General features: G+C 35.2%; 1 protein-coding gene across 4 annotated transcripts in view; it reads right to left on the bottom strand.

Annotated features, from left to right (window-relative positions):
- The window catches only part of LOC139694954 (PC4 and SFRS1-interacting protein-like), a 48,942-nt gene extending 22,000 nt beyond the window's left edge, over positions 1-26,942 (bottom strand). For 2 of the 4 annotated variants that reach the window (XM_071593489.1, XM_071593517.1), the window contains exons 1-9: positions 26,818-26,942; positions 26,529-26,716; positions 26,375-26,451; positions 23,344-23,485; positions 22,047-22,298; positions 21,434-21,784; positions 15,928-15,991; positions 13,155-13,237; positions 11,351-11,544 (exon numbers count right to left, since the gene is read on the bottom strand). In XM_071593489.1, the coding sequence (XP_071449590.1) occupies positions 11,351-11,544; positions 13,155-13,237; positions 15,928-15,991; positions 21,434-21,784; positions 22,047-22,298; positions 23,344-23,485; positions 26,375-26,451; positions 26,529-26,600 (1,235 nt within the window). In that variant the 5' untranslated portion in view covers positions 26,601-26,716; positions 26,818-26,942. Of the gene's footprint in view, positions 1-11,350; positions 11,545-13,154; positions 13,238-15,927; positions 15,992-21,433; positions 21,785-22,046; positions 22,299-23,343; positions 23,486-26,374; positions 26,452-26,528; positions 26,717-26,812 lie in introns of all 4 variants that reach the window. The other 2 variants (XM_071593499.1, XM_071593509.1) reach the window with 2 other exon arrangements.
- Between the last annotated feature and the right edge of the window lie 31 nt (positions 26,943-26,973).

Here is a 26,973-nt window from a genome sequence, read left to right as displayed (position 1 = left end):
CCTGAGTAGGTAATAAGCAACCACTCATTTTGAACAGCCATTCTGCTGAGGGATTGTAGCCACTGTCAATCTCCAAGTAATCTCATTTTCTTCTTAATATATTTTGAAATCCTTACCACAATATAATATCCTGTCAATATTGCAAATGAATATATTTTAAGCACCTCACTGGAAAAACTCCACATCGGTTTACTCATTTTGTGAAATTGGGAACAACTTTTTCAGCATCTCTACTCTTTGAATGGAACTCTTGGAAGAAAAAAAATCATCCATAAAATACTCTGCTCCACCTATGGACCAGAGTGTTTTTTTCTATCAAACCTTAAAGCTCTAAGTCTATCACTTTTTCAATGAGAAATTTGTTTAGCCCATATACCTCTAGCAGTTATGTATTTGGGTCAATCCTCTGGTGGCAAACTGTAGTTCCATGTGCTTGGCATCTTTAGTTTCCTCACACTCTTTTAACATGGAGTCCCTTTTTTACTGCATATACCTTTCTGTTCCAATTGATTCATAGACAAAAGACTGTCATCCAAGTCTGAAACATGCAACAATTTCACTTCCAAGGCATCATTTCTAATGCTTAATTCCATCGCTACACATCTCTTGCCATGGACTGGAGCAAGACCACAATTTTTCAGTTTAGAAGTGCCTTTCACATTGTCATCAAAATCGTCCATAATATATGAAAGAGTCGTGATCAGAGGCCACTAAATTTACAATCCACATATTTTAACCTTTCTTTTTTCCAAACACTTTTACAGTAAAAGCCGACTTCTGCAGCTCATTTAATGCTTCTTCTGAATCCTCTTTATGCAAAATATTCTCCAATTTTCTATCATTGCTTATCTTTTCTTCCAATTTGAAATATGCTTGAATCACAGTTCAAATTGACAAGTTCTAGGAATATGACCTGACATATTACATACAAAACAGGCACCACTCCTGCTGCATTTATCCCTGGATCTCTTTAATTTTTAATCTTTGTTTTATTTGCCTTTTCAATACTAGAGCATCCTTCTCTTCTTCCTTTTCATACCTTTTGCTCAGAGTACCTAATTTTTCTTAAAAAAATAATTTGTTTTTCAAAGCCGCCAATGAGACATTGTCTTCATCTCTTTCTAGGAACAAAAATGCCATCTGGTGGTATTATCGCTATTCCAATTAAAGGTAACAAAGTCAATAGTCAAGATTCCTTGACAACCTTTCCAGTCTAATCATGCATATCCTTTTTGCAAAGGTCATGTTCATGATTGAGTTTTGAGCTCCAGCTATTATGAACATGTATTCAAAGGAGATAGGAAAATGGATAAAAAATCAATAACTTGTGCGCAAACCAAGGCGGATATCCACAGGCTAGCCTGGGAAATCAATTGTCTTTACTGTAGATGTGCTCTTTGGGGTGAAAGACTCACTGATGGAACACAGCAAGTGCATCCCAGCCTGCAGGGTGAAGGAATGCACTTGCATTGGGAATGCAGAAAGCCATCCTCCTGTAGCCCCTTTATCTTCTATAGGCACAGGACATGACAGCATGCTAGGCTCTTAATACATTAATTGATGATTAATTGATGCACAAGACAAATAAGAGTATCTGCTTAAAATCTCTGTGATGTTGAACCTTCATAAATTGCAACTATTCTTTTTTCATATAATGAAACTGCTCGCACTGAAATGTTGAAAAATCTCTGAAATAATATGGCTTAAAAAAGTAACACTATTTTGTTCCAAGAATCTAGAAAAAATGTTAAGATTAAGTGACGGACACCTTGCCATTGAAAATTTTGCATGTTCCTACGCTTTTCACACTCTCATCACACAAGTTTAAGTACCCCTTTGTGCATTTTGCCAATGCATTTCCAAAAAGGTGATATCAAAGAAAAGGAGAACTGAACTTTAATAAGACCAAGTTGCAGGTGAAATATTTAAGGTTTATACATTTCTAGTTTAACATATGATAGCTGTGAAATAATATCACTTGGATAAGAGAATGCAAACTTATATGAAGAATTAATTTATTTATAAGCATGACTACTTGTTGAACTATTGATCATTTTGTTTAGCTTGTACAAATCTTGCCGAGCTGAAATCATATTTATGCATGCGAGAGTCCAAGGGTTGACAGACAAAAACAGTATAATTAGCACATATTAGATAAAAACCACTTAATTCCAACGAAGATTTTGAGTTGAGGGATAAAATGAGCTGAAATCAAAATAATATACTTATATAAACACTATTTTGTATCAAGATGAGTAGTTAGAAATTCAAAATGCCAGTTAATATACATATTCACTCCACCAGAATCTTTTCTAAGCTTTTTAAAAACAAAATAAAAGAACTATTATAAACAATGAAAATGCTGTATCAGAACTTCGTATGCACATGTGAGCAGGAGTAAACCTGATATATTTTGTGGATACAGAGGAACCTTGCTTAACAAGCACTTTGCATAGCCAGTAATTCGCATAGTGAGCAAATTATTGTGGCCAAAAATGACTCACTTAATGAGTGACATTTTGTTTCAGGTTTAACTTTGTGGAATTCCTTCATGATGAAGGTAAAAAAGAAACTTTACACTTCCACAATAAAGATTTAATAATTCATAGTAGTAGTAGTATTTAGGGGAAGCGATCGACAGCTGAGGTCATTTGCATCATTAGGGATGGACAGGAAAGGATGAAGGGTGGAGAGAAACCCGGCATCGGCATTAGCCCACTCTTTACGAAAGGTGCTAAGGGGTCCGCAGCCTAACATCCCATCCGACGGATGGCATACTCACTCAAAGTGCCCTCCACAAAGCACCTCAAGTAGGAGTTGAGATACCACTGAAAAATATTCAACACCGCCAGGATTTGAACCTGAGCCCTCTGGGTGGGAAGCCAGTGTGAAAGCCACTGCACCATCTTGATCCCCCATTTAATATTTCACGGCCATGGTTTAGATACTGCGTATCATCATCAGGTAACATACATCAACATTTTTTCAACTTATATAGTCTGGCTCCAAGACGGGAGTAAGTTGAGTTTAGGTGCAGCAACCTATTGGTCTAGGGGAGGGGGAGGGTATGTATTGGAAAGTTATTGGCTCAAATTTGTGAAAGTTTATGTTAATTAAATGATCATTAAATGAAGTACACAATGCAACACTCCACCATTCTTAGAAATAGCGGTGGAAAAAAAACCAAACACATTGTGTTCTATGGTTAATTAGGGGGGTGTTTGTCTACAATGGTTTGACCTTTATTTAGGGATGGTTGATGATCATCACTGCCTTGGTGGGGGTGGGGTTGGCGCAGAAAGATATTGGAGTCTTTCAAGAATTTAGAAGGGGGGAACGCGAGAGAGGTATAATGCTTCATTGACCACCTCAAACCTGTCAGACTGAAGGGATTGCCAAAGTTCCCACTCCTCCAAAGCATTCAACCTGTGTCCTTTCATTTCAGTGTGAAGAATGTCTGCTGTGAAGTTACTGGTGTGATTTTTATTTGAGAGGTGTTTGGCAAATTAGGATGTTGTCTTTCTTTGTGAAGCATGAATAGTGTTCTTTGTTCCTAATATCGAATGTCCTCCCAGTCTGTCCAATACAGATGGCATTGCAGTCCGCACGATTGAGTTTAAAAACCCACGCTTTGTTACATTAAGCCAATTTTTTCTTTAGGTGAACCTATTATGTTTTTTAAAGTATGTGTGTTTTAAAAAGCTGTCTTGATTTTGATTTTGGAGAGTATTTGTTGCAGCCTGAGTAAAATATGGCTAAGAAATGTAATTCTTCGCCATTGGTGCTCGTCAAGCTTTTTTTTCACTGCTATTTCTAAGAACAGTGGAGTGTTACATTGTGTTCTTCATTTAAAGATCACTTAATTAACATAAACTTTCACAAATTTGAGCCAGTAGCCTTCAATATATACCCTCCCCCTCCTCTAGATCACTAATAGGTTGCTGCACCTAAATGCAACTTACCCCTTCTCCCTTACTCCCCCTTCCTTACCCCCTCTCCTCTCTCTTACTCCCCTTCGGGAGCCAGACTATATAAGTTGAAAAAATGTTGATGCATGTTACCTGATGATACGCAGCATCAAAACCATGGTCGCAAAATATTAAATCTTTATTGTGGAAGGTTCCTTTTTACCCTCATCGAGTGACATTTTGATTAACGATTGATGGAAAGAGGGGGGTTCCCAAAATGATTGTGCACCTTCTACTTCAGTTTGTGATTAGCACTCCTTCCACTAGCATCTTAGGGCCACTACTGATCACTCATTTTTCTGAATTTGTGTTCAGACATTACTTATGATTTTTTTGTGTAAACTTTAATAATATTTTGGGCATAATTTCAAAAGTATAATCGAAGAAAAACTGTAAGAAGACCCATGGGGGGATAAAAATAACAGTAGAAATGAATAGTAAAATCATTGAAAAGCAAGAATGAGTCGTGAGCGTGGCTCTTCTAGAATGCATATACATGTACAATCAGTTGACACTATCCTAAAGAACAATAACAAGATTAAGGAGATAAATACTTCAAAGGGGGTATCAGGAATACCTACACAACAGTTACGAATCGTCAAAGATGTTGTAAGATTGCTTCTCTCACATGGATAAATGAAAAGTATTTGCAATATGACACCATTAATGAGAGTATCATTTGTGAGAAGGCAAAATTGATATTTGCTGACCTTGTTAAGATGATGCCAGGATCATCAATGGCCAAAAAAGAAGTATTTAAGGCAAGCCATGTGCGGTTCAAGAAATTTAAGAAAAGAATCATCATCCAGGGCATTGGGAGGCATGGTGAAGAAGCAAGCTTCTACTCAAATGCACCACAGAACTTCAACGGTGATTTCAAGAATCAAGTAGATTCAGAGGATAAACTCCCTCAACTGATTTTTAACTATGATAAGATGGGTCTCTTCTGGAAGAAGAGGTCGAAGTGAGCCTATATACTATGTGTATATATATAACAACAGAGGACAATGTATTCCCTGGTACAAGCCAATAAAAGCCCATCTCACGCAGCTATTTTGTGCCAATGCAAGTGGAAATTTAGTTAAACCCCTCCTTGGTTACCTTGGATTGGAAGGATTGTAACATCCAGAATAGAAGGCTAAATGCTATGTGGTGGTCATGAGCAACTGCTCCATCTTAACATGTGTATGAAGCACTACCTTAATAGGGTAGTGGCTATGCATGCTAGAAATTTATTTAATGATAATGCCGAACCACATTTTCAAAAATTTTTGAAGCATCAGCAAAAACAAATTATTCCAGGCTACTTTCTAGTAATAAAGAATAAGGAATGTATCATAAATAGTAAACTAATTATTTCAATTTTTTTAATTCCAGGTTTGTTCATTCCACAATAGAGGAAAAGATGAAGATGATTCACAATTCTAAACAATATACACATAATTTTATTTGAGTGAACTTTGTACATGGTTCATATTTTCGACATGGAATGCATTATCTTATTTTACATTAGTTTATAAGGGAAAAATTGTCTCACTAAACAAGTATTTTGTTTTATAAGAAAGATCCTGGATTGAATCATACACATGATAGATATTATTACCATGTGCCACTTTGTAGTTATATTATTTACCAGGTGCCACTGTTTTTACTATCATTTGGTAAACCAGGACTCAAACAGTAGAACTCCCAATAACTGATCAGGTAAAATAAAACCACAAATTTACTTAGTCCTCAAAAAATGTTTTAAAAACCACATGAAATAGCAGTTGTCAACTGACAAAGCATACAAAATTATTTCATTTCAATATTGGTATGTATTCATTTACCTTGCAAATGCTGAAAGATAATCTCATACAATCAAGCAAAAGCTGAGAATTCTACCAGATGTAGGTGCCAATTTGGGGAATTCGAACAATCATATTCAAATCTGAACAAAATGGAAGAGAGTACTCCACATGTAAGAAATAGCAAAACTGATTTTCATACTATATTGCTATTCATATTGAACTGTTTTCTATTATATCATCATATTTATTATTCTCCGAATGTTTTCATATAATATCCTGTAACCTAGAAAGACACTAGTCAATAAATAAGTTATTTTGTAAAAATCCTTACAAATTAGCAACAGGGGATAATGGCTGCGTAGATTTTCGCGGCGGTGGCTTGAAGAATTCTGCATGTCCGGGTTTTCACCGCGTTGTTGTTTGAAGCCGACAACAGTTTCGCCGAAGTTTCATCCGGCGTCTTCAGGTCGAAGAATCTTCGACCTGAAGACGCCGGATGAAACTTCGGCGAAACTGTTGTCGGCTTCAAACAACAACGCGGTGAAAACCCGGACATGCAGAATTCTTCAACAGGGGATAATGGTGGAAAAATAAAAAAAATCACTTCGCTAGGGACCTTTGCGATTAGGAATATAGGAAAAAATTGTGAGCATTGCTGGTGTTAATTAATGCTTAATTATTAAACAAATATAAGTAAAATTTTATCTTAATTTAATTTAGATCTTCAATGTCTCAATAAGTTTTCCTTCAAATTGTTCAGTGTGAAGACAATTGACTGGAGGACCTGGGTTTGATTTCCGATGGTGACTCTGGGGACCCAAAGCTATAACCAAGCCAAGTGATTGTTTGGGTACCAGGTATTCCCGGGAAAACATAGGTGTCTAAGGAAAAGGAGCTGACCCCCTAACCTGATACATGAATGTCACAAGCCATTGTTCTTGGTATTAGGTTAACTCTACTCACATCCATCAAACCAACGAGTTGATTTATCTAGTGGTATCAGTTCGTGTAAATTAATAAACTGGAGACATTCATAACTCTAGTTTAATACCTAGAGATGCAATATTTACTTTTTCAATACTAAAATACACTTATAAAATATTTTTTTAACCCTGATATCAATTACAATTACTTTTATGCTCATTCCTTAAAATACATATTTGGGAATTCATTGTTTGTTAATTACATTTAGAATGTTAATTGCATGAGCAAATTCAGAAAGTTGAATTAGGATGGCTCAAAAGTACATACATGTTTTGTATAAAAAGTATTGGGAAAAGATTAGGAAAAATAGACGTTTCAGATATTGCTTTAAGCCTCAAAATTCTTCAAAGTGTATCCCTTTAGCGTCGACACACATTTGACAGTGGCTTTTCTACTACTTGAAGGCTACCTGGCTGGCAGATTCTGGAAGGTACTTAAGGGTACACATGCAAGCTTACTTTAAGATTAAGAAATAGTCTGCTGGTGCCTAGTCAGGACTGTAAAGGGGTTAGGGAATCATCTCGATGCTGCTGCAGAAAGTCTTTGCAAGCAGACACCTGATTCTACTCTTGGTCATCAGTCAAACCTTCAAGATGAGTCAAGTTAAAATGTTACACAACGCTAAATTTTCAGTGCAATGGAGTGCACTGTCAACTCATCGATGCCAATACAATTTGCGATCATGCACACACTTAACCATCTGAATTCACTTCATGCACATGTCAGGGAAAAAGGTTACCGATACTTTTTACACAAACCTTGTGAAACTGGTAAAAACCAAATAGCAATTAGGAAATCCATATTTTGAATCAGAGCCTAATTATATAAGTTTTGGAGTTTATCTTCGCATACAATTGTATTCACACCCATAATATCCATCATTTATTGCCAAAATTGGTTGTAGTTGGGTCACGTTAGTTAGTATTTTGATTTTTGACTAGGTGAATGCCTCTGTAACATTTTGGAAATAAAAGTTGTAGGCAAATTATTATACAAACTCTTAATTCCAGTCAATGTTGTAGTTAACTTCATTTGCAAACAAAACTAGGAACATAAAGATGGATAAGAAATTTATATCTCACAAATATTCTTGTTTGGTGAAAAATTTTATAATTTATGGCCTCCACCTAAAATGCAAGCCTAGCTCAGGATCCCAGCATATATCTTCCCATTGGTAGCCTAGGGTATAATTGCACAAAATCTACTTTTCAACATGCACATGCTTAAAGGATTCTGCATTTTCGGGTTTCACTGCGTCGTTGTTCAATCCTGACAACAGATTCGCTGAAGTTGCATTCGGCGTCTTCAGGTCGAAGATGAGGGACTCCGATTTTGGCCACCCTCATATAGGTGGCCCCGTCTAGTGGCTGCTCGCTGATTGGTCTGTTTCCGGATAACTCTCTTCCACACATTGTGGATATGGTAGCCTTTATCTCGGTTGATGTTCTCCGGGTTTTAGGCAATCTCAATTGCTTCTCTAATGAGTCATGGGTAATATCTACTGCCCTTTGCTATGATGTTTGCTTCTTGGAATAAGATGTCGTGACCGGGTTCACTCCATGTGTTTGGAGATGGCCAACAGGTGAAACTGCTTATTCGTAGTTGCCCAGAGGTGTTCCTTCATCCGAACTTTCATTGATCGGCATGTTTCCCCAATGTAGGCTTTCCCACATGAACAAGGTACTTGGTAGACCCCTCCGTATAAGTCTTTCGGAATGTTGTCCCTCGGTCCAGGAAGAGCGTCCGCTATTTTCTTGGTGCAGTTAAATCTTGCCCCCACATCAATGTCAAATGGACCAATCAGCGAGCAGCCACTAGATGGGACCACCAATATAAGGGTGGCCAAAATCCGAGTCCCTCATCTTCGACCTGAAGACACCGAATGCAACTTCGGCGAAACTGTTGTCAGCATTAACCACTTGCCTGACATGCCCGTGTCGGACATGGGCGACTGCTTCCTCCCAAAATTGACGTGCCCGTTTGTAACACCATCAAAATTTTTTTGCTTCGGTTCTGATTCACCCAGTTTTTTATGATTGCTTTCTTCAAGGAGTTCTTAGGTTACTCTTTAGATGTCTCTAGCATACTGCACACTAGTGGCAGTAGTTGGAAACTTTTGGAACTTTGCTCTTTCGTTATATTTCATTTTGGTGAGGACAGCAATGTTTTGATGTAGGTGGTGAACTTTCTTATTCTTGTTTTTGAAAATCAAGATACTGGGCCAGGTTTTTACTGTAATATATTTGAATATAGAAATCTCTTTTTTTCTTAGCACAAAATAAAGTATGATATTTGCCTAACTGAGAGGCACTTTCTTGAATATATTCCACCTACAGAGAAGAAGGAAAAGCCTTGTAGGCAGTGTGCAGTTTGTTCTGCCAAAAGGGATGGTGTTGGCAAAAAGATTAGAAGAGAAACAAGGTTTTATTGCCAAGCATGTTATGTCGGACTCTGTGCAGCACCTTGTTTCAAAATATACCACACAGTGAAAAATTTTAGAAATTATTGTAAAAATACTAAAGTCAAAATGTTAAATTTTTATAAAAATTAATGATTAAAAATTTTTTGTAGCACTTTGCCTTTTATTTAAATTAACATAAGAATGGAATGAAAAAATAAAAAAATTACATTTTTTGTGCAGAAAAAAATTGAAATCCTGTAAGGCAAGTTGTTCAACAACAACGCGGTGAAACCCGAGAATGCAGAATCGTTCAAACCACCACCGCTAAAACCTACACAGCCATGCATATGCTTATATGTAAATGCTCTCCTAGACACTTCAGTGTGACTTCCACCCTTCATTATCTCATTATATGATAAAACCTAGTTCTACTTGCTCCAATTCATTTACTGTTAAATTTACACTGCATTTTCCTTTCTGCTTAAATATACCTTCACTTTTTATTTATCCACAAAGCATCTCTGAAGTTTTGTTTCAGCAAAAATGTTTCGAGCTTAACATGAAGAAAATGAAAAATCAAAGAAAAGAATCGATCATTCAAGTTTTTCAATACTACTCCCATTCACCAATGTGAATCTATCAAGATTTAATGGCTATAATCAAAATTATATACATTCTAAAAATAATTATAAAAAAAAAATGATTTTGATAACATGCTATTTATGATGTTTTGCTACAGACTATTGAAACAATGATTTGAATGCTTAATTTCAACAGAATTCACTTTTTAAACCAACCACTTTTCCTTTATCATTTAAGCCCTGTGGTAATTAAGGCATCAGATAAGTTTGGTTAGCCAATAATATGGTTTAAAGTATAGAGTAAAAATTCACTACAACATCAAAATTTAAGTACCTTCATTAAATACTATGCAAAAGTTGAAGTAAGACAAAATATTTTCCTGAGCTTGAAATAACTCCATGATACTCGATTTTTACAGATTTCATATGAAATACGAGCATGCAAAAAAATGTTCAATGCCTAATGTCTTCATGAAGAAGAAATAATGTCTAACTGCACTGCTAAAAATGTTGCAAAATAGGTAACAGGTACATATAAAGAACGGAGTGATTAGGTCAGCATAACAGATATTTGTATGGGTGGCCATATCAACCACACCAAGTACTCCTGACCAAACGCTGAAGAGGTCAATTCATAAACACTGACTCAAGGATGCAGAATTGGAAAGGCAATCTGATGCACTGGCTTTAAAAGCACAAATCAGAATGCATCCTACATTTCCATCCAGCTCTCTTTCATCCAATTATTTCTATTCTATACTAGACATACATATGTAAGTAATTACTTGGATTACAATCAATGTGTGAAGCCAAGGGCCACACATCATTTTCAGTGCCACTTGAGTAAATGGAATGTAAATCCAATTCTATACAGAAGAATTCACACTATTTTATTCCTATGTAGCATGAAACAAAGAATGTATACTAAGCGCTTCCCAATATGAAATAAAAAATGTGAAGGTGAAATCCAGTCTTTGGTTTTCTCATGTTATGGATACCTACTCAAAATGGAAAGCAAATGCACACACATACAATTATCTTAGCTCATTACAACATTTTTGGAATAAACAACTTTTCTTTATTACCTGACATAGCCACTGAAAAATGTAATTTACCATGGGAAAGACTACAATTAAAATAGCAAAGCATTACATCATTGGTGATGATATCAAGGTATCTGCCAAAATTGCTGAAAATAATTCCATGATAATCTCACAATAAATCCATTTTTCACAGAGTAATTTTATTTTTTAGTTTTTTTTCCTATTTATGTTATGATAACCAAAAGATTAAGTTCTCACCAGATTTCATTAAAAACTCTATGAGACTTCCTTCCTGAATAATCCTCACCAATATTTCAAAAATATAGACAATAAAATTAACGAAAGTAATGGAGGAGTTGTTTGAGTGTAAAAAAATTATACACAACATTCACAGTTTTCTCCAATAAATCAACTGGAGTGCCTGAATGATATATGTATATAAAATTAATATAATTAATCTTAAAGTTATCATATTTCTAGCAGCCTTTTTGATGGATTTCAAAATTCAGTAACTGAAATATATGATTTCAAAGTTGGGCAGACACTAAGGGATATGAATTAATATAGAAATAGGTATTCTTACCCCAAGATTTCTTGCTTCAATTTGAGCATGCGTGCTTTTTTGATTACTTCCTTCTCAACATCTTTCATATTTATTTTTTCTTCAAGCTCTGCTCTGAGATGTTGAGGTACAGTATCTGCCGACTCACTAGTATTCTTAAGATGAAGTGCAGTCCTTGCTATAGCAGTCTCCCAGCGAATACGAACCTTGTCAAACTGTAAGAGTTTTACATAAGGTGGTATCACTTGGCAATATATTAGTCACTGTCCATGACTTAGAGCATCACATTCAAAAGATAGATATTATCTGAGCATTATGCAAGATGGGGACAAATTCAGACACATTAAACAGTACTGCTACAATTTCATGCAATTAAAGATCTAAAGTAGTAGTTACAAAGTACTTGTCAACCTAAAAATTGAGTGACTTCTTTGAAAAGTGTCAACGTAACTTCTAGTGTTCAAAAATCTGACCAGTCCAACCAGAAATCTATCCAGCACAGTCTAATAATTATTTAGTTAACATGATTTTGAAAATAGAATTGGAATTAATGCAACCTAAAAAACTAAATTACAAATGCAAAAATAAATGCTACATCGTGCAAAAAATATGAAATGCAGTAGATACCAATTATAAAACTGTATAATTGGCACATGCCCATTTTAAAACTCAAAAATGGGCAAAATCATACGCATTGTCTCTTAGAAACTGTGAGCGCAATATTGAAATTAAAAAAAAACTGCAACACTGAAACAACATTAGCAAAGAGTATTATGTTTCAAAAAAGCTACTCAAATTCATAAATTATTAATTATTATATATCTAGTAAACTAGAAGAGTTTTGGTATTTTAGAAAGGAAGTCCATTAACGGTAGCCTTTGGCTTATTAACATTACTTTTATCTTTAATTCTCCTATCTTTACTCTCAACTTATAAATGCCTGATAACATTGCATGATTTGGGGCTTAAATGATATAAACTACAGCATTATTATATTGAGGAACAGGGCCTTCTCATTGCTTCCCAGAACTTCAAAGCCACTTGATGAATACTTCCTGAAAAGAAATGGGTCAAATATGATGAAATGTGGGCTTATGCCAGTGAGCCTGACATAAAAAAAACCATAAACACAGAAACCAACCCAAAGGTCGGTTTGGTAGGTGATGGTATTGAGTTCACCCAGTACTAAGCCGGCGGCATGCAAAATTAACACATCAGGGTAGATGGGGCAGTTCTTTTCCCTGTGCCAATTATAGTTTCCCAGGAAGATCTGGTACCTGAAAAATCACATAGCTTGGGTGGAGCTGCAGATGCCCATAGACTTGCCAGGGAATCGAACCTGGGATCTTCGGTCAGTAGTCCAATGTTCTACCCCTGGACCCAAGAGCCTGACATATAACAGCATTTATTGCAACAGAAAAACCCACACCTGTCAGAACAAAAAAAGCACAACAAAACAATACCAATCTGAGGAGCACAACATTAACACTTTTGGCTAGGACAGGAAAGTTACATGGGAATTTCTTCTATAAAAATCAACCACTACAATAAGTGGACTACATACTTAGATGATTTGAGAAATTTATAGGAAAATTTCAGGTGAGAGAGAGCATGCAGATGACTAAGAACTGACTCCAAAATAGTTATCACCCCACTTACATTGCCTAGTTTCTTTGCTACTTTCTGGTAAAAAACGGAATAGCTATCTTGCTAAACCTTCCCACAAACTGAACCCAACAATGTGCAGTCTTTTTGTTCATAAACACATAAGCAAAACTAAAGCCTTAAATTAATCATGCGAAGAAAAAAAATTGTCTGGACTTACATGTGTCAATGGTGGTCGATTGGACTGAACAGACATTACTCTTCGATATGCTGTAGGTGATGCCTCTTCATCTTCATTATCCTCTGAAAGTAAATAATAAAGGAATACATGTAGAACATATTCTTAGATTAATATTACCAAAATTCAATATATGTAACAATTTATGGAGGGTAATGATTGTGACTTGAATAGCATATGAGAAATTTTCAGAAACATTTTAGGTTTACATGTGGATACAAACTTGGAATTTCAAAAGTTAGGGATCTTGGGTGAATCTTACATGGTCAAAGAAAAGTAAATGACTGGTGCAAGAAAAGAACAAACTTTACTGGCAATAACATGAAATAATATTTTCTAACATAAAAGTCATTTGGTTTTATTGATTAACTTCCCAACAATTTAATTTGAATTTACAAGGTAGTATTTCTGGATTAAAATGTTGCAGGTGTATAGATAAACAATATTAGGATCTAATTCAAGAAGTAATGGCTTCTGGTAACATACCCTAAAAAAGTTCATGGCCTAAATAGTCTGTATTTTTAATATGATGGCGAAACTTGACAAAAAACCACAAGATAGGTTAAGTGGCTTTTCACCTGAATGGCATTCCAAATATTAGTACATATTTGACTTACAAATGCCTACAAAAAGGGGATATAAGGCTGATAATTAAGTAACGGTACAAGGTTCAACATTTCAAGCAATATCAGCACTTTGGCAAGAGAGAATTAATTTAGATTTAGGATATAATTTTTTTTTATTCTACATGTTACTGAACTAAATGTCAAGTTAAACATTTTTTCAGTAGCATGATGTATCATTAACACTCACATAAGCAGTAGCCAAGGCATTTTGGACCAGATTGAAGGAAAAAAATCAACTTTTAGGTTTTTTGCTTGGAACAGTTAATGTCTAGCTAAATCTTATTTTCAGCATAATTTGCTTTTTCTCCTCTACAATCACAAACCCACATTATATTACACATACATGGAAGAAATTATACAAATAAAATTACGATTCCTTTTAAAAAAATCAGCAACAGCACTTACTATTGGTATGCATTCTGTTTTCAAATTTCAAAATTCATTCTGCAGCGATGGTGTGGACATTTTTTTGCATATTGACTGTCCATTCTCGCAATATTTTTTTGGCATGGTCACACCTTCTACATAATGCTGTTAATTCTACTAAAAATGGAATAATATGTGCAATTGGTGACACATGCAGTCAAGTACTCAGTTGTCGTCCTAATAGTTTATAATAAATTATGCAAATATTCAGCAACTAAACAAAGCATAAATGCTCACCACCAAAATGTGGTAGAAATAAATTGTACTCAAACAAGGTGAAACCAACTTCTGACCTTTAGCGAAATATGACCCAAGCATCTCTCTCCTACAACTATATCGCTCGCCAACCTGATTCATTTTCTAAATATGCCAATTAATGCACCACCATGGTAATCACTTATCACATTGTTTTTCTTTTAAGCTTATCACTCATATTCATTCAATAAAGATTTTTTGAAACTAGAGTTAATGAATATATAACCCTGTAATAATGTGGAATAGCTTAGTCAAATTAAAAACTATGACAGCTCAAATAGGTTTAATCATCTTGGATTATACAATGCATGAAATGTACTTCAAACCAATACACTCATTACTGTTACAATCTTTTGAAATAGCAATATTTCATTATGAACTTGGAGGCAATATTTTTCACAATAATATCCACCAATCGACCAAGAATCAAAGTATAAGAATATATTCTTCAATTTAATTCTCAAGCATTAGTCATAAATTTAAAATTAATGCCTCTCAATTGGGCTGTGATGGCGCATAAGTTCTTTTCACAACTCAGAAAGATGACTTTGGCTACGATGCAGTATTTTGTCGCCACAGACAAATTGGACACTTGATTTTAGCTACAATTCTACGTGCACCCATCTCTCGTTCTTCGTGGAAAAGTAGATGCGAAACATTTCAATTATCATTTCAACACGTTGCTTCGTTCCAATTTTCTAAAGCAGTTAGTGCATTAGAGATGTCCTCAAAATGAAACCTAGATAATATCTGTTTTCAAAAGTCTTGAGCGAAATCATATGGATGTTACCTTTGCATGCGGCATATAGACTATTTCGGGAATGATTATAAAAAACCAATTCATTTGATCAAAAAGTAATTGGACTGTTACGGTTTTAATCGAGAGAAATGATAACACCAATGCCCAAAATTGAACCATCCAAAAAGAATTGGGTTGGTTCTTTTCTTGGTTAATTCTCCAGGGGAAAACATCAAAATTTGAAAAAGCATGTAACAAACGGGTTAAAATCAATGCAGTAGTTTTGGAGATTGTCAAAAATCAATACTCGATGATTAGCAACCACTGGTTACCTCTTTAATTGCCATTGACATAGTTTTTATGAGTTCAATAACTACTTTCAAATAATAACTTGATTGTTGAAAACGCCCTCCCCGGACTACAAGAGGGACCTGATGTAGAGTAGGATGCTGGATTTTGTGTTTTCCTAGGAGTCACAAAATATTTACTTAGTAGCTGTGTCCATCCAAAGGATTATTCTTTCAGATATGAAACTATGAAATACTAGAACAGCGATCAATCTGATGCCTGACTAATGCTAAAAATAAGTTTCCTTCAATTTTTCATCAATAAATTTTCCTATCTCATTTTCCAGTTGCAGATTGTACATTATGGCATAATGAATAATATAAATGGCATCTCACAATTACTAATGAATCATAACACTTACCAGGACATGGACCAAGTTTGTCACTTGCTTTTTCACTAGATTTCTCCTTCTTTGATGATTCCACCTGAAAAGGATGATCTCATATTATTGTATTATGTATGTTTTAGCATGCTATTGTTAATATTATGTAATTGAAGGATTCGTGAATGGCAAATATCACCACAGATCTTTCAAAACTATGTTCATATGGCAAGTCCAGCAAATATATTCCAGGAAATGGATAACATCAATTACGGTAACAGTCAATAAAGGATTTTGTCAGTAACCTAGACAACAAAGGATAAAAGGAAACTGTGGGAGATGTCACAACAGTAACTATCAATGGAGTCATCTGCTAATGTGGATTACAATGCACAAATGCCTCAAAGTGTAAACATCATTCATGTTCAAGGGAATGATTTTTACACTTTTCAAAAAAGATATCATTCAACAACTTTCTAAGAGTAAAGAACAGATATAGAAAAAAAATAGAGAACAACTGTGTTCCTAATAAAATACATATTAAAAAGTACTTTCATCTTCATACTATTTACCAAAAACACTTAAATCTGTAACACTATTGTCAACTTTTTCATAATACATAATAATTAGCTGACCATGGCAGGACACAAATTGAAAATAATGGTATGATGTAGATACAATAAATTTGCAAAATTTCAAACATAGGAAGAACTTTTTTGCGATGGGCTACCTACTTAAGTGCCCTAGAATGACCTATAACTTGGCTAGAGGAGTGATTGAGGTTGAAGGGAGTGGTAACTAAACACGTTTGACCTCAGAATTAAAAAAATTGATTACCAAAGGAAGGTCAAGGTGATAGTCTGATCTATAGGACATGAGAAAATTCATGGCCCAAATATTGAAACTCATATAAAAGGATAGTGATTTTTAATGCAGCCAGGCAAAAGTTTGGTAAGGACAAGGAAAGGTGAGGACAAGTGAAGAACTCAAAAATGTTCCCAGCCTGATATAGGAAAATTTGTGGAGGGTAGCAGACCTCTAGAGGATATAGTTACTTGAGTCAATCACAAGAAGGGTGAACTCATCAATGCTCCAAAGAAAGTGAAATGCTTGGAGAGCTTTCAGTAACAAATTGTGGAGATGTAATTTATTGCTATGCTCTGTAACTCATTCTGATACAGTTCCTGAATCAAACTGGTACAATGAAGGTCTCACTTGCCTTGGCACTATGATTTCCTAACTTCAAGCACTGTATTCAGTTGTTTCTATGACAGGTCATGGTCCACAAATGCCGATTTTGAATTATTTTTCATGAAAGAGTAGCTATTGATGCCGCTGAACTGTTTATTTTCTAAACCAAATTTTGAAGTAATAAAATTGGCAGCATCTACACCTAATAGCAGATACATTTGAAGAAACTTGAAGGTGCTATTAATTACAAAATTTTCCATGAAGTTATCCCTAATTCATCAAAAAATTTTTGATTTCATTTCATTAATACTGATGGAGAAAGGGAATGGTTTAAAGGCTTGGTCTAAAATTTACTTAGCTGTCCGGCCAGCAATATAGTCCACCAACAGATAGATAAATAAACAAAGCTAAAGAAGCATGGGATAAACTCAAAGCTGCATATGAAGATAAAAAGTGAAAGTAGGCATTTGGGATTGCTGAGAATGTTGCTCCAAATGAGATTGCAGAACTAGGGCAACATGAAGGCATACATATATAATCAAATTCCACTTTTACACCAGCTATTCAATATAGAATTACCCCCTGGATGTGAAATTTTTTGATGATATGTAGTGGGTTTCCATCTAGGTACAACCCAATGATGATGGAATTAGAGCATTCATCCATGATCCTCACATTGGACCTCGTGAAGTTGAAACTGCAGCAAGGAGAAGTATGATGGGATCAAGGTGGAGCAGAATTCATAGTAGAAAGGGGCAGGTTCATCTGAGGAGAAGGGTACTGAGTAAAGTGCCTCAAGTGTAACAAATTTGGGCTAAAAAAGCTGATTATTATGTCAGACAAAAACCTTCAAAGTCTTCTAATCTTTGCTGAACCACTTTTCCAATGTTCCATTACTCTGATCTGTAGAGTTTAATGCTCTACAAAAACATTTTGTGGAATATCTTCCTCGTTGCAACCTCAGAGCATTTGAACATAGAAGTTGCCCCTCTTCATGAACACTTTCTTAGCTTGAGCTTTTCTTTGCTTCATGCCATTTAAATCTTCCCCATCCCAAGTTATACTCTTCCCAGCTTGATGACGGATTCCACTTACTCTAGTTAAACTGCTTACACTTACTACTTTCAATTCGGCGATATCTACCTTCTCTTTTCAACAAACAAGGATTTTAATTTTCTTTTTGTTGATGATCATATCATATTAATTTTTTCACTATTCACCTTAACTCCTTTGATGCCCAATTCTTGCGCTTCTTTCATTGCCTTATCTAGATAATTGTTGAATACTGCTAGGGAAAGGTTGCATTCTTGTGTAACTCCTTAGATTATTTTGGCCTCTAGTTTTCTGACATTTTTTATTTGCATGGTTGATACCTGATCCTACAGAGATGATGAATTAATCTTTTGACCTTGCAGTACATTTCAATCGCTTCTAGTACCTTCACAGCTGGTTCCAATCAGTCAGCACCTTAAGCTGATATTGCCTCTCTTGCGCTTTGGTTTTTCCTAAATTCCATTTTGTTTCTCATAATACTCCCTTCTATTTTTCAGCTAATTATCTGAGCAAGTATTTTCTGATTATCTGAGCAATTATTACGTATGAGGCATCAGGCTCAATGTTGTGTTCTTCACATGTAACTGTTCCTGATTTTCTTTGGTATTGCAATCATCACATTCTTCCCTAATTATTCTGGCAGTTTTCCACTGCGGTAGCTATCTTTGTTTGCTCATAAGAGGGTATCCTTCTTTTTGACTCTGAGCGACTTAATTATTACTTGGTTCACTGGTCAACTCCTGGTGCCTTGTTGTTGTTCTGGTTTTCCAAGACTCAAATTTGCTTCTCAGCATCTCCGAACCCCAATTACCTTCTTCTATCAAGATTACTTCTATGATTAAATCACGTTCAATTGGTTTTGAGCCCTTGATCAAGTTCTTAACTATTCCTGATGACTCATGAATTCTTGTATCACTTAAAGATTTTTGGTCATGTGTCCAAAATAAACTAGGATGAATCTTGATCCAAAGAGAAAAAGATATATTTTTGCTGGTTAACGTAATCATACCAAGTGTTTCATTAACTCAGAAAACGCAAGAAAGATTATAGAAGTGAAGGATACTTTCTTTGAAAACGCATTTCAGGAAAAACTTCCTCACAACAATTAAGTAAAATCATAGACAATACAATAAAAGGTTAAGGCGGACAATGTTGAAAAGTAAGGTTGAGTAATGTTCCAAAGTGCTCATATAATACATTCTTTGGGAAGAAAATTATTGCTACAATGCAATATACGTTGCGATTGAGGGGGAATGCCATGAATACAATTTAATGTCATTAAAATGTTATATTTTCATTTTGAGCATGTTTCTATGCTCTTTTGTTTTTTTGTTGCCACACACTGCAATTCATACAGTCACAATTCCCAAATTCAACTGGTACAATGAAGATACCATTTGACTTAACACCTTCTCTTTATTCGAGTGATATAGAATCACTCACAAACTAAACACCGCTCTTTCTACAACAGAAAATAATTCAAAAATGGAGAAGGAAGAGGAGGAATAACAGGAGGGGGAAGAATGTATTCTGAAGAACAACAGGAAACTTGGAAATTGCAAACTTGGTGATTGGACTCATCTGTTATGAGGCTCACCGCTACAAATAAACTCATAAACATTGCTTATCTTGCCACCTAAAGGAGGTATTCTGAAGATTGTAAAAAGATGAGGAAGAAATCACAAATGAGTCTTGACAAAGCCATTGCTTTGCAAATGAAACAAATCTCACCAGTGTTTCCAAAGTGGGAATGTACACAGCACCCCAGTGTCCAATAGGAAAATAGGAATGGACTGATAAGAAAGGGGAGTGTGCCAGTTAATTAATATTAATACATCCCAAACCTGTAGTATGCCCATAAAAGCAAAGAAGATGCATCCAACAGATAAAAAATATTAGAGATGTTAATTGCATTAGCAAATGAGAGATGAAAACATTACTCTTGACAAGCCGCTGGATTGGCTCCAATTGATATATACCAGCAAATGTTTTGCATAAAGACAAGGACCTGCTCAAAAATACCCTATATTTCTAATGAAGTTAACTCTTACTCTTCTACTCGCCAGAGTAAAATTGCGTTCATTTGATGAATTGCACCATGAAAGCAAGAAAGCTGATTTTAGAAAGATTCATAGAACCTTTTCACTAGTTCTAATCTACATTTTGCTGATGATAATATTTTTATATTTGAAAATTGAGCATTGGGAGAACATCTAAAAAGAATGCTTTTTGATCATCTCTTAACAACCTTGTTTTCTTTTCATTTTTGCACTCTTGCAGGGTCTGAAATTTTAACACTATTTTAATTATCAATTGAGTTATTACTGCTAGTCTAATACTACAAGCTACTATTAAATCTCTGCAACTTTTTTTTCTCTGCTGGTATATAACAATACAATCATGGTCATTTTATGAGCCACAATGCCTTTTTCGAAAAGCAATAGTTACCTTGGTAGATGAGGCAAACTGTGACACATTGTGTGATTTAGTAATTCTTGAGCAACACGAGCAAAAACCATTATCATGGGAAGGTGAAATCTGAGACATCAACATAGTGTACACATTTTAAACAAAGGTTTGTAAATCATAACACCATAAAATATGGCAGCCAATGCAATACATTTGATTGCTTAACAGCATGAAATTCATTAAAAAATGTTCTTGGAGTATTCAAATGCTGCAAATTGCAAGCAATGAAAATGTATCATAGATTGAGCCATGAGATCCTTCACAGAACAAATATACTAATGTGAGCAAATTGTTATGCGAACTGACTATATTGCTAATATTACTAATATTACATGGGCACTCTTCATCTGTGATCCAAGCTAAGTATAAATCAAAACTACAGATGTACTCAGATACATATCCCACCTATATTTTATATTGTGCATAAGATCTAACTTTTATGTAACTGATAACGACATCATATTTTGAACACTATGTGGAGTTCAAAACAATTCAATTATAAAGCATTACCAGTATTGTTGCATTGTGAACCTAAGTGTATTAGTTAACCAGGTTATAAAACCAAAGGTAAGCTAGATACAGATTCAAATGGTCTATGCCGATCATTTCTTAATGGGTATACATTAATCACCATATGAACACAGTGATTAATACAATTATGCCACAGAAAGCATTCAAACCCAATTTAATATCCAAGTTCTTAAGGCATATCACTTCTAAGGTAAGCCAATATTTGAGGTAACTTCCCTAACTTCCTAGTTTACACTACAAAGGGGATTTTTAATCACCATTAGATTCTAAATAATGCAAGCATAGTCAAAACAATTATTACCTCACTGTCAACTGATACTCCTTTTGAAGACCTTCGTCCAGATCCAGAAACCCTACGGGCAGCAACAGTTGTGCCTGGTGTTCCTTGAATAGTTGGAGGAGGAAGTGATGTATTTTCCTCCTCAACAATCTCTGTTCCATCTGAGGCAAGTGTGTTCTGAGCCGCACCTTCTTCCTCATCAGCAAAGCGTCTGGGCTTGATCTTCCTACCACTGCGACTCACACGTTCAGCTTCAGGAGAGGTTTCTTGGCGCTCACTAGGAGATGGTGCTGGACATGATGTCACAGTTGATGATCTCTTGACGCCAGCTGCACTACCACGACTAATACGTCGCATTTTACTTTCAGGCTCCTAGATAAAATAGAGTAATTGTAAGCAATATATCAGGAAAATATTTAAATCATTTAAAATTTTTAATAATATTAAATATTTACATTGCTAAAATTTACATCACTTAAAAATCTACTTCTAAGAAAAAAAATCACATTTTAGCATGTTCAAATTATGCATGTTCACTTGCAATCATTTTATCAATGCTTGATATGCTTTTCACAGGCAACTTTTCAAGCAAAATCACTTTTCACTTTAAGTGAAAAACTGCAAATCAACTTACATCTGACTCACTCCAAACACCTTCTTCTTCTTTTTTTCTTTTGCTGAGCTTTCGTTTTTTATCAAGGACAATTGTGGGGGTAGCACTTACTCCTTCCAAAGGCAACTGCGGAGTTTTCTGCTTTAACATAACTCTTGGAGTAAGAGTTTCATCTATCACTAATGCCCCTTCCGCCTCACTGTCTGTTTCCTCTCTAGGAGCTGTGACACTTGCTGCAGGAACTTTGGACTGGACCACTTGACCACCCTGTGACTTTCACAGAAAAACAAATATTTTTCAAAATTGTTATAGCATTTAAAATATTTCCAATAATATCAAATACATATGGGAAAAGTGCAGCCACTTTCAACCGACATTTAAATTACCATGCACATATTTAAGATACTACCACACCGTTAAATGTTGATGTATGATACATGAACAAAGGAATACACAGAATAAATACAAACAAAATAAATTTTGTAATCAGTAATAATATTTAATTCATAAACAGAGCAAACCAGGGCTTGTGGAACTTGCGCAGCTTTGAAAGGGAGTTCTCAGATCACTAAAACAGGTGAAAGATGCAATTTCTAAGCGTAAAAATCATTCACCTTGACTAGGATGTCTAGTGCTTATGCCAGTTAAGCTACCAAGGTGCCCTCTCCCATTCCCAAATTTTGGGGCCTTAAAAGAACAAAATGTTATGGCAGAATACTGTACATACAATGTCACAGATATTCATTGTTATGCACCCTGTGCCACTATTGACAAGTTTAAAGCCTAAAGTGTTAAACACTATGGTGTTTTCACAATTCAATCCAAAGAAACTAAGGAAAAAGCCATTACAGTAATGCATATTAAAATGCAACAATTTCAAAGCGTAAAAATCATTCACCCTGAGTGGAATTGCTTCAAGGTCAAGGCAAATGATTTTTACAATTTTAAATTGTTTCATTGTAATGTGTATAGGAGGATGGCTCAATTAAAAGTTACTTTTGTGGCTTCTCCCACAGTTTCTTTGAATTTGTCAAAGGTAAAAGGTAGGTTTATGGATGCCTAGAAAGTTTTGCTTAAGCTCACTGGAAATAAAAAGACAATTGGGAGAATATGGCACGGACAATACACTCACTGGTTGGGACCTCTTACCCCCTTAGTCCCCTGCTTTCATGCTTACTTTCCCCACTCCCTCATAAATTTCAGTTCCTTAAGCTTTGGTTTTGTATATATTTGCTAAAAAAACCTTAATTCTTTTATACCACAACCAGTCATCAAATCAAATCATACTAAGCATTCTCAAACATTCAGTTTAAATTACCTGCACTTTTTTGAAAGTAAGCTGAGGATCATTCTCAATCTCCCATAGGGCTTCATTAAATCCTTTTCGTCTCTTCTGAGGCTTGCCAAATCTTTCTTTATTCCCTTCATACGGAAAGAGATCCTCCAATTTACACACCGCTCTATAGTAGAGAGAAAAATGATAAAAATCCAGCAGACCTTGACATATTAAATAGATTACAAACTACAACACTTCATATGACACCCAAGACCTTGATCACTTGAATATAGGACAGCATATCAGATGGAATAAACCAATTGAAATTTAACTAGCTTTTAAATCTATCTTTCCTAATTTTTAAAAACCATTCTGTACACAGTAATAAAACTTGATTACTTTATTTGTAAATATTGGGTTTTATGCAGTGTTAAAATGCATGGTTGGTTAAAAATTGTGACAAAATGACACATTGCACAATGCTATTATCATAAGCCTATGGTGGAATTGGGATCGGTATATTGCGGTGGCTAAGGTGCTGGCTTCCCACCCAGAGGGTCAGGTTCAAATCCCTGCAGTGGCAGATATTTATCAGTGGTATCCCTACTTGAGGTGCTTTGAGGAGGGCACTTGGAGTGAGTATGCCATCCGTTGGATGGGATGTTAAGCTTTGGACCCCTCGGCACCTTTTGTTAAGAGTAGGCTAATGCCGACGCCGGGTTTCTCTCCACCCTTCAACCTTTGTTGTCCATCCCTAATGGCACAAATGACCTCAGCTGTCGGCCGCCTCCCTTAAAACTACTATTGTGGAATTCATTCTATTTGAAATTTGAGGCATGCCAGCTTTAAGTAATTGCAACAGATCATATCTAGACTTTATGAGCTTTTTGTTTTTACAAGATGGTAATTTTCACATGCACATCACAAATACACCAGTATTTTCCTATCATAACTTGTCCATAACTGGCATCTGGTAACTGTTTTCTTGCCCATTGAGCAGTTCACTGTCAATTTAAATGCTGTTCTTTAAAAACAAATAATCCAGTCACAAAGTTACTATGCTCGTACACAATTGACATATTTTAGAATTAAATTTGACTTTTAAAGAGGGTACAAGCGAGAACTAGCTAAATCCTTTTCTAATCCTTCTCAAATATTATCCAGCATATGATATATCATGAAAAAAGGTATGACATCCATACAAAAAATATCAAAACCACTGGTCCCTCTAAAAGGTAACCTCAATCACCAAAATTGGCCAAATATATAACCAATGATGTTCAAATCTAGGGGTAGAAGGCAAGCGCCACCCAAGGCATTACATTTTGAAAATAACCAAGCACCCTACATCATCGCTGCTGTGGAGTTTAAAGGAAACACAAGGTAGCTCTTGGGATACAAGTGCTTTTTTGAACTTCATACAGGAATCAAATAAAGCAACCCAGTGTTTCCTCCCTCGTGTATTTTTTCTGCCTCAACTAGCAAAACTTTTATTCTCCTTCAATAGGTAACATTTTTAGAAAACGATAATACACAATTGTAAGTGTTAAAATAAATCTGCGGGCTACAGAGCATTATGGGTATTTTCATTCTTCATTAATAATATGCCTATGATTTCGTTAATTACTACCATTGTTTGAACAGGATGAGGCAATTCAAAGCCAGTATTGTTAGATCAAATAACAATAATAAAAATAGAATACATTTATTTCACTGTTGGCAGGCTATATTTGAATTGTTACATTATTTTAAACAAAAGTAAAATAAAGGAACACATCAAATATTTGATAATGAGTATTCTGAAAAATCACTAACACTTAAGTAACACTTTATGGCAAGAATTATTAAGTAAATTGATGAAATTGCACAAAATATAGCATATATCCCAGCCCATAAGATGCATGAATTTTTCAGGTTATAATTTACAAAACTTGGATTAGACAGAAAAGGACCAAAGTCTTTTGATGTCACTATATGAAGAAAATTGAATCGTTGCATTAAAATTAACAACTACACATAAATTAATGTACATTCATTGCAGAATCTCAGAAATTCGTCCTTATGCTTCTATATCATTTCAGTGGTTGTTTTGTCATGATTGTCACATTCCTCACAAACAATGCCATCTTCACTTCAATGTTGTGCATTGATAATTTTACTATTTAAAAAAGACATTTTGATAGTCTCGCTTTTAACTTTCTTCCAGGACTTTTTCAATCGCAAAAATTATAAATTGATGCCCTTTTCATTCTTTTCGTCGTTAAGCTATCATAAGTTGGTACCTCATAATCTTTCTTTTGTATTCAAGTGGCAGTTTCAGTGTGAAAGCTTTGGCCATTCAGGAATGTACAAGGTGAAAGAAAATTACACAAACTTAACTTTTTTATTCATAACTATACCCTACGCTTTTATAAAATTAATTATCCACCCCTATGTAAAAAGTATTTACCAGGCATAAGGGAGGTGTTGTCATTGCAGCAAAAATAGCTACTCAGCAGTCCTGTAAACCATACTATACAAGGTTAAAAATTTAACCCTGGCATGCTTGTACATTTCCCACTCAATGGCGATATACCATAAGGGTCCCTTATAATTAGCCATTAATTTCTACAACCATTTGCCACCTGACATGAAAAATTCCTCTTCTTGTAAAATATTTAGAAAAGAAACTTCTGTTGGAGAAGGGCTACTGTCAAAAGCAGGACATTCTTCTAGTAGTTGAAATTTTAAATGCATTTTATGTTTTTCATGAATTGTACCATGTTTTCATATGACTTATGCTACATTTTAGTCTAGTAATATATTCATATGAAATATATTATTTTTATTGGTGAGGGAATGTTTCAGACTGTTATAAAGAGCAGAACGTTGTGCAAGCGAGGAAGGAATTATGCGGAATTGAAGGATTTACTGTAGAGTCAGATATTGGGTGGTGTTTTGTTGGGGAAGACAAGGAAGTGCATCGTTCAGCCTGCGTCTATCCAAAACGTGCCTTGAACGGTAACTACCAATAATAATTGTTCACTGGTGAAATTAAATATAGATCAATTAGTAGTTCGTACTACATACTTACGTTTCATAAGTTCCAAAAAAGAAAACATTATACTTCTGAGCTTTGTTACCGGCTGAAGGATCAGGAACAGTTTCGACCTAAACAGCAGTAAAAATAAATAAGAAAACAATGAAACTGAAGGATTCAACTATCGTAATTTAAATTACACATTTACCCTGGCCGGCCAAGCTGGATACCCTCGAACTTTTGCAAATACTATATCCCCGGGCGAATATCTTTTCGCCATTTTCGGAGGTGATTTACTTATCACGATTGGAAACGTAAATATTCAGGCTGTTTTCAATTGATGAATGCCTTCGGACAATTTCCTATGGTTCAGCACGGGAAGCAGCACATACAGACCTATTAAAATATAGAATTTACTCAACGTCCTCTAATTTAAGCCAGTATGTTGGTTTAACTTATGACCACTCATCATGAAAGAAACCAGGCAACAACCTTACTTGGCACACGGCTTATCTTTTGCTTCCTCCTTCAGCTTGCTACAATGTTTTACTCCACCACCTGAAACACTTAATTAATTTCACAAATTTCACGCAAGTCTTACGGTCTCCACTGCACCCGCAGCCCCTAGCATCGAAATCGCGTTGCAACTTATA

This window comes from Hetaerina americana, unplaced genomic scaffold (assembly GCF_022747635.1).
Source record: "Hetaerina americana unplaced genomic scaffold, ioHetAmer1.1.p SCAF_1, whole genome shotgun sequence".
Classification (NCBI taxonomy): domain Eukaryota; kingdom Metazoa; phylum Arthropoda; class Insecta; order Odonata; family Calopterygidae; genus Hetaerina; species Hetaerina americana.
The sequence above is the reverse complement of the archived record's forward strand: the minus strand, read 5'-3'. Positions and strand labels throughout refer to the sequence as shown.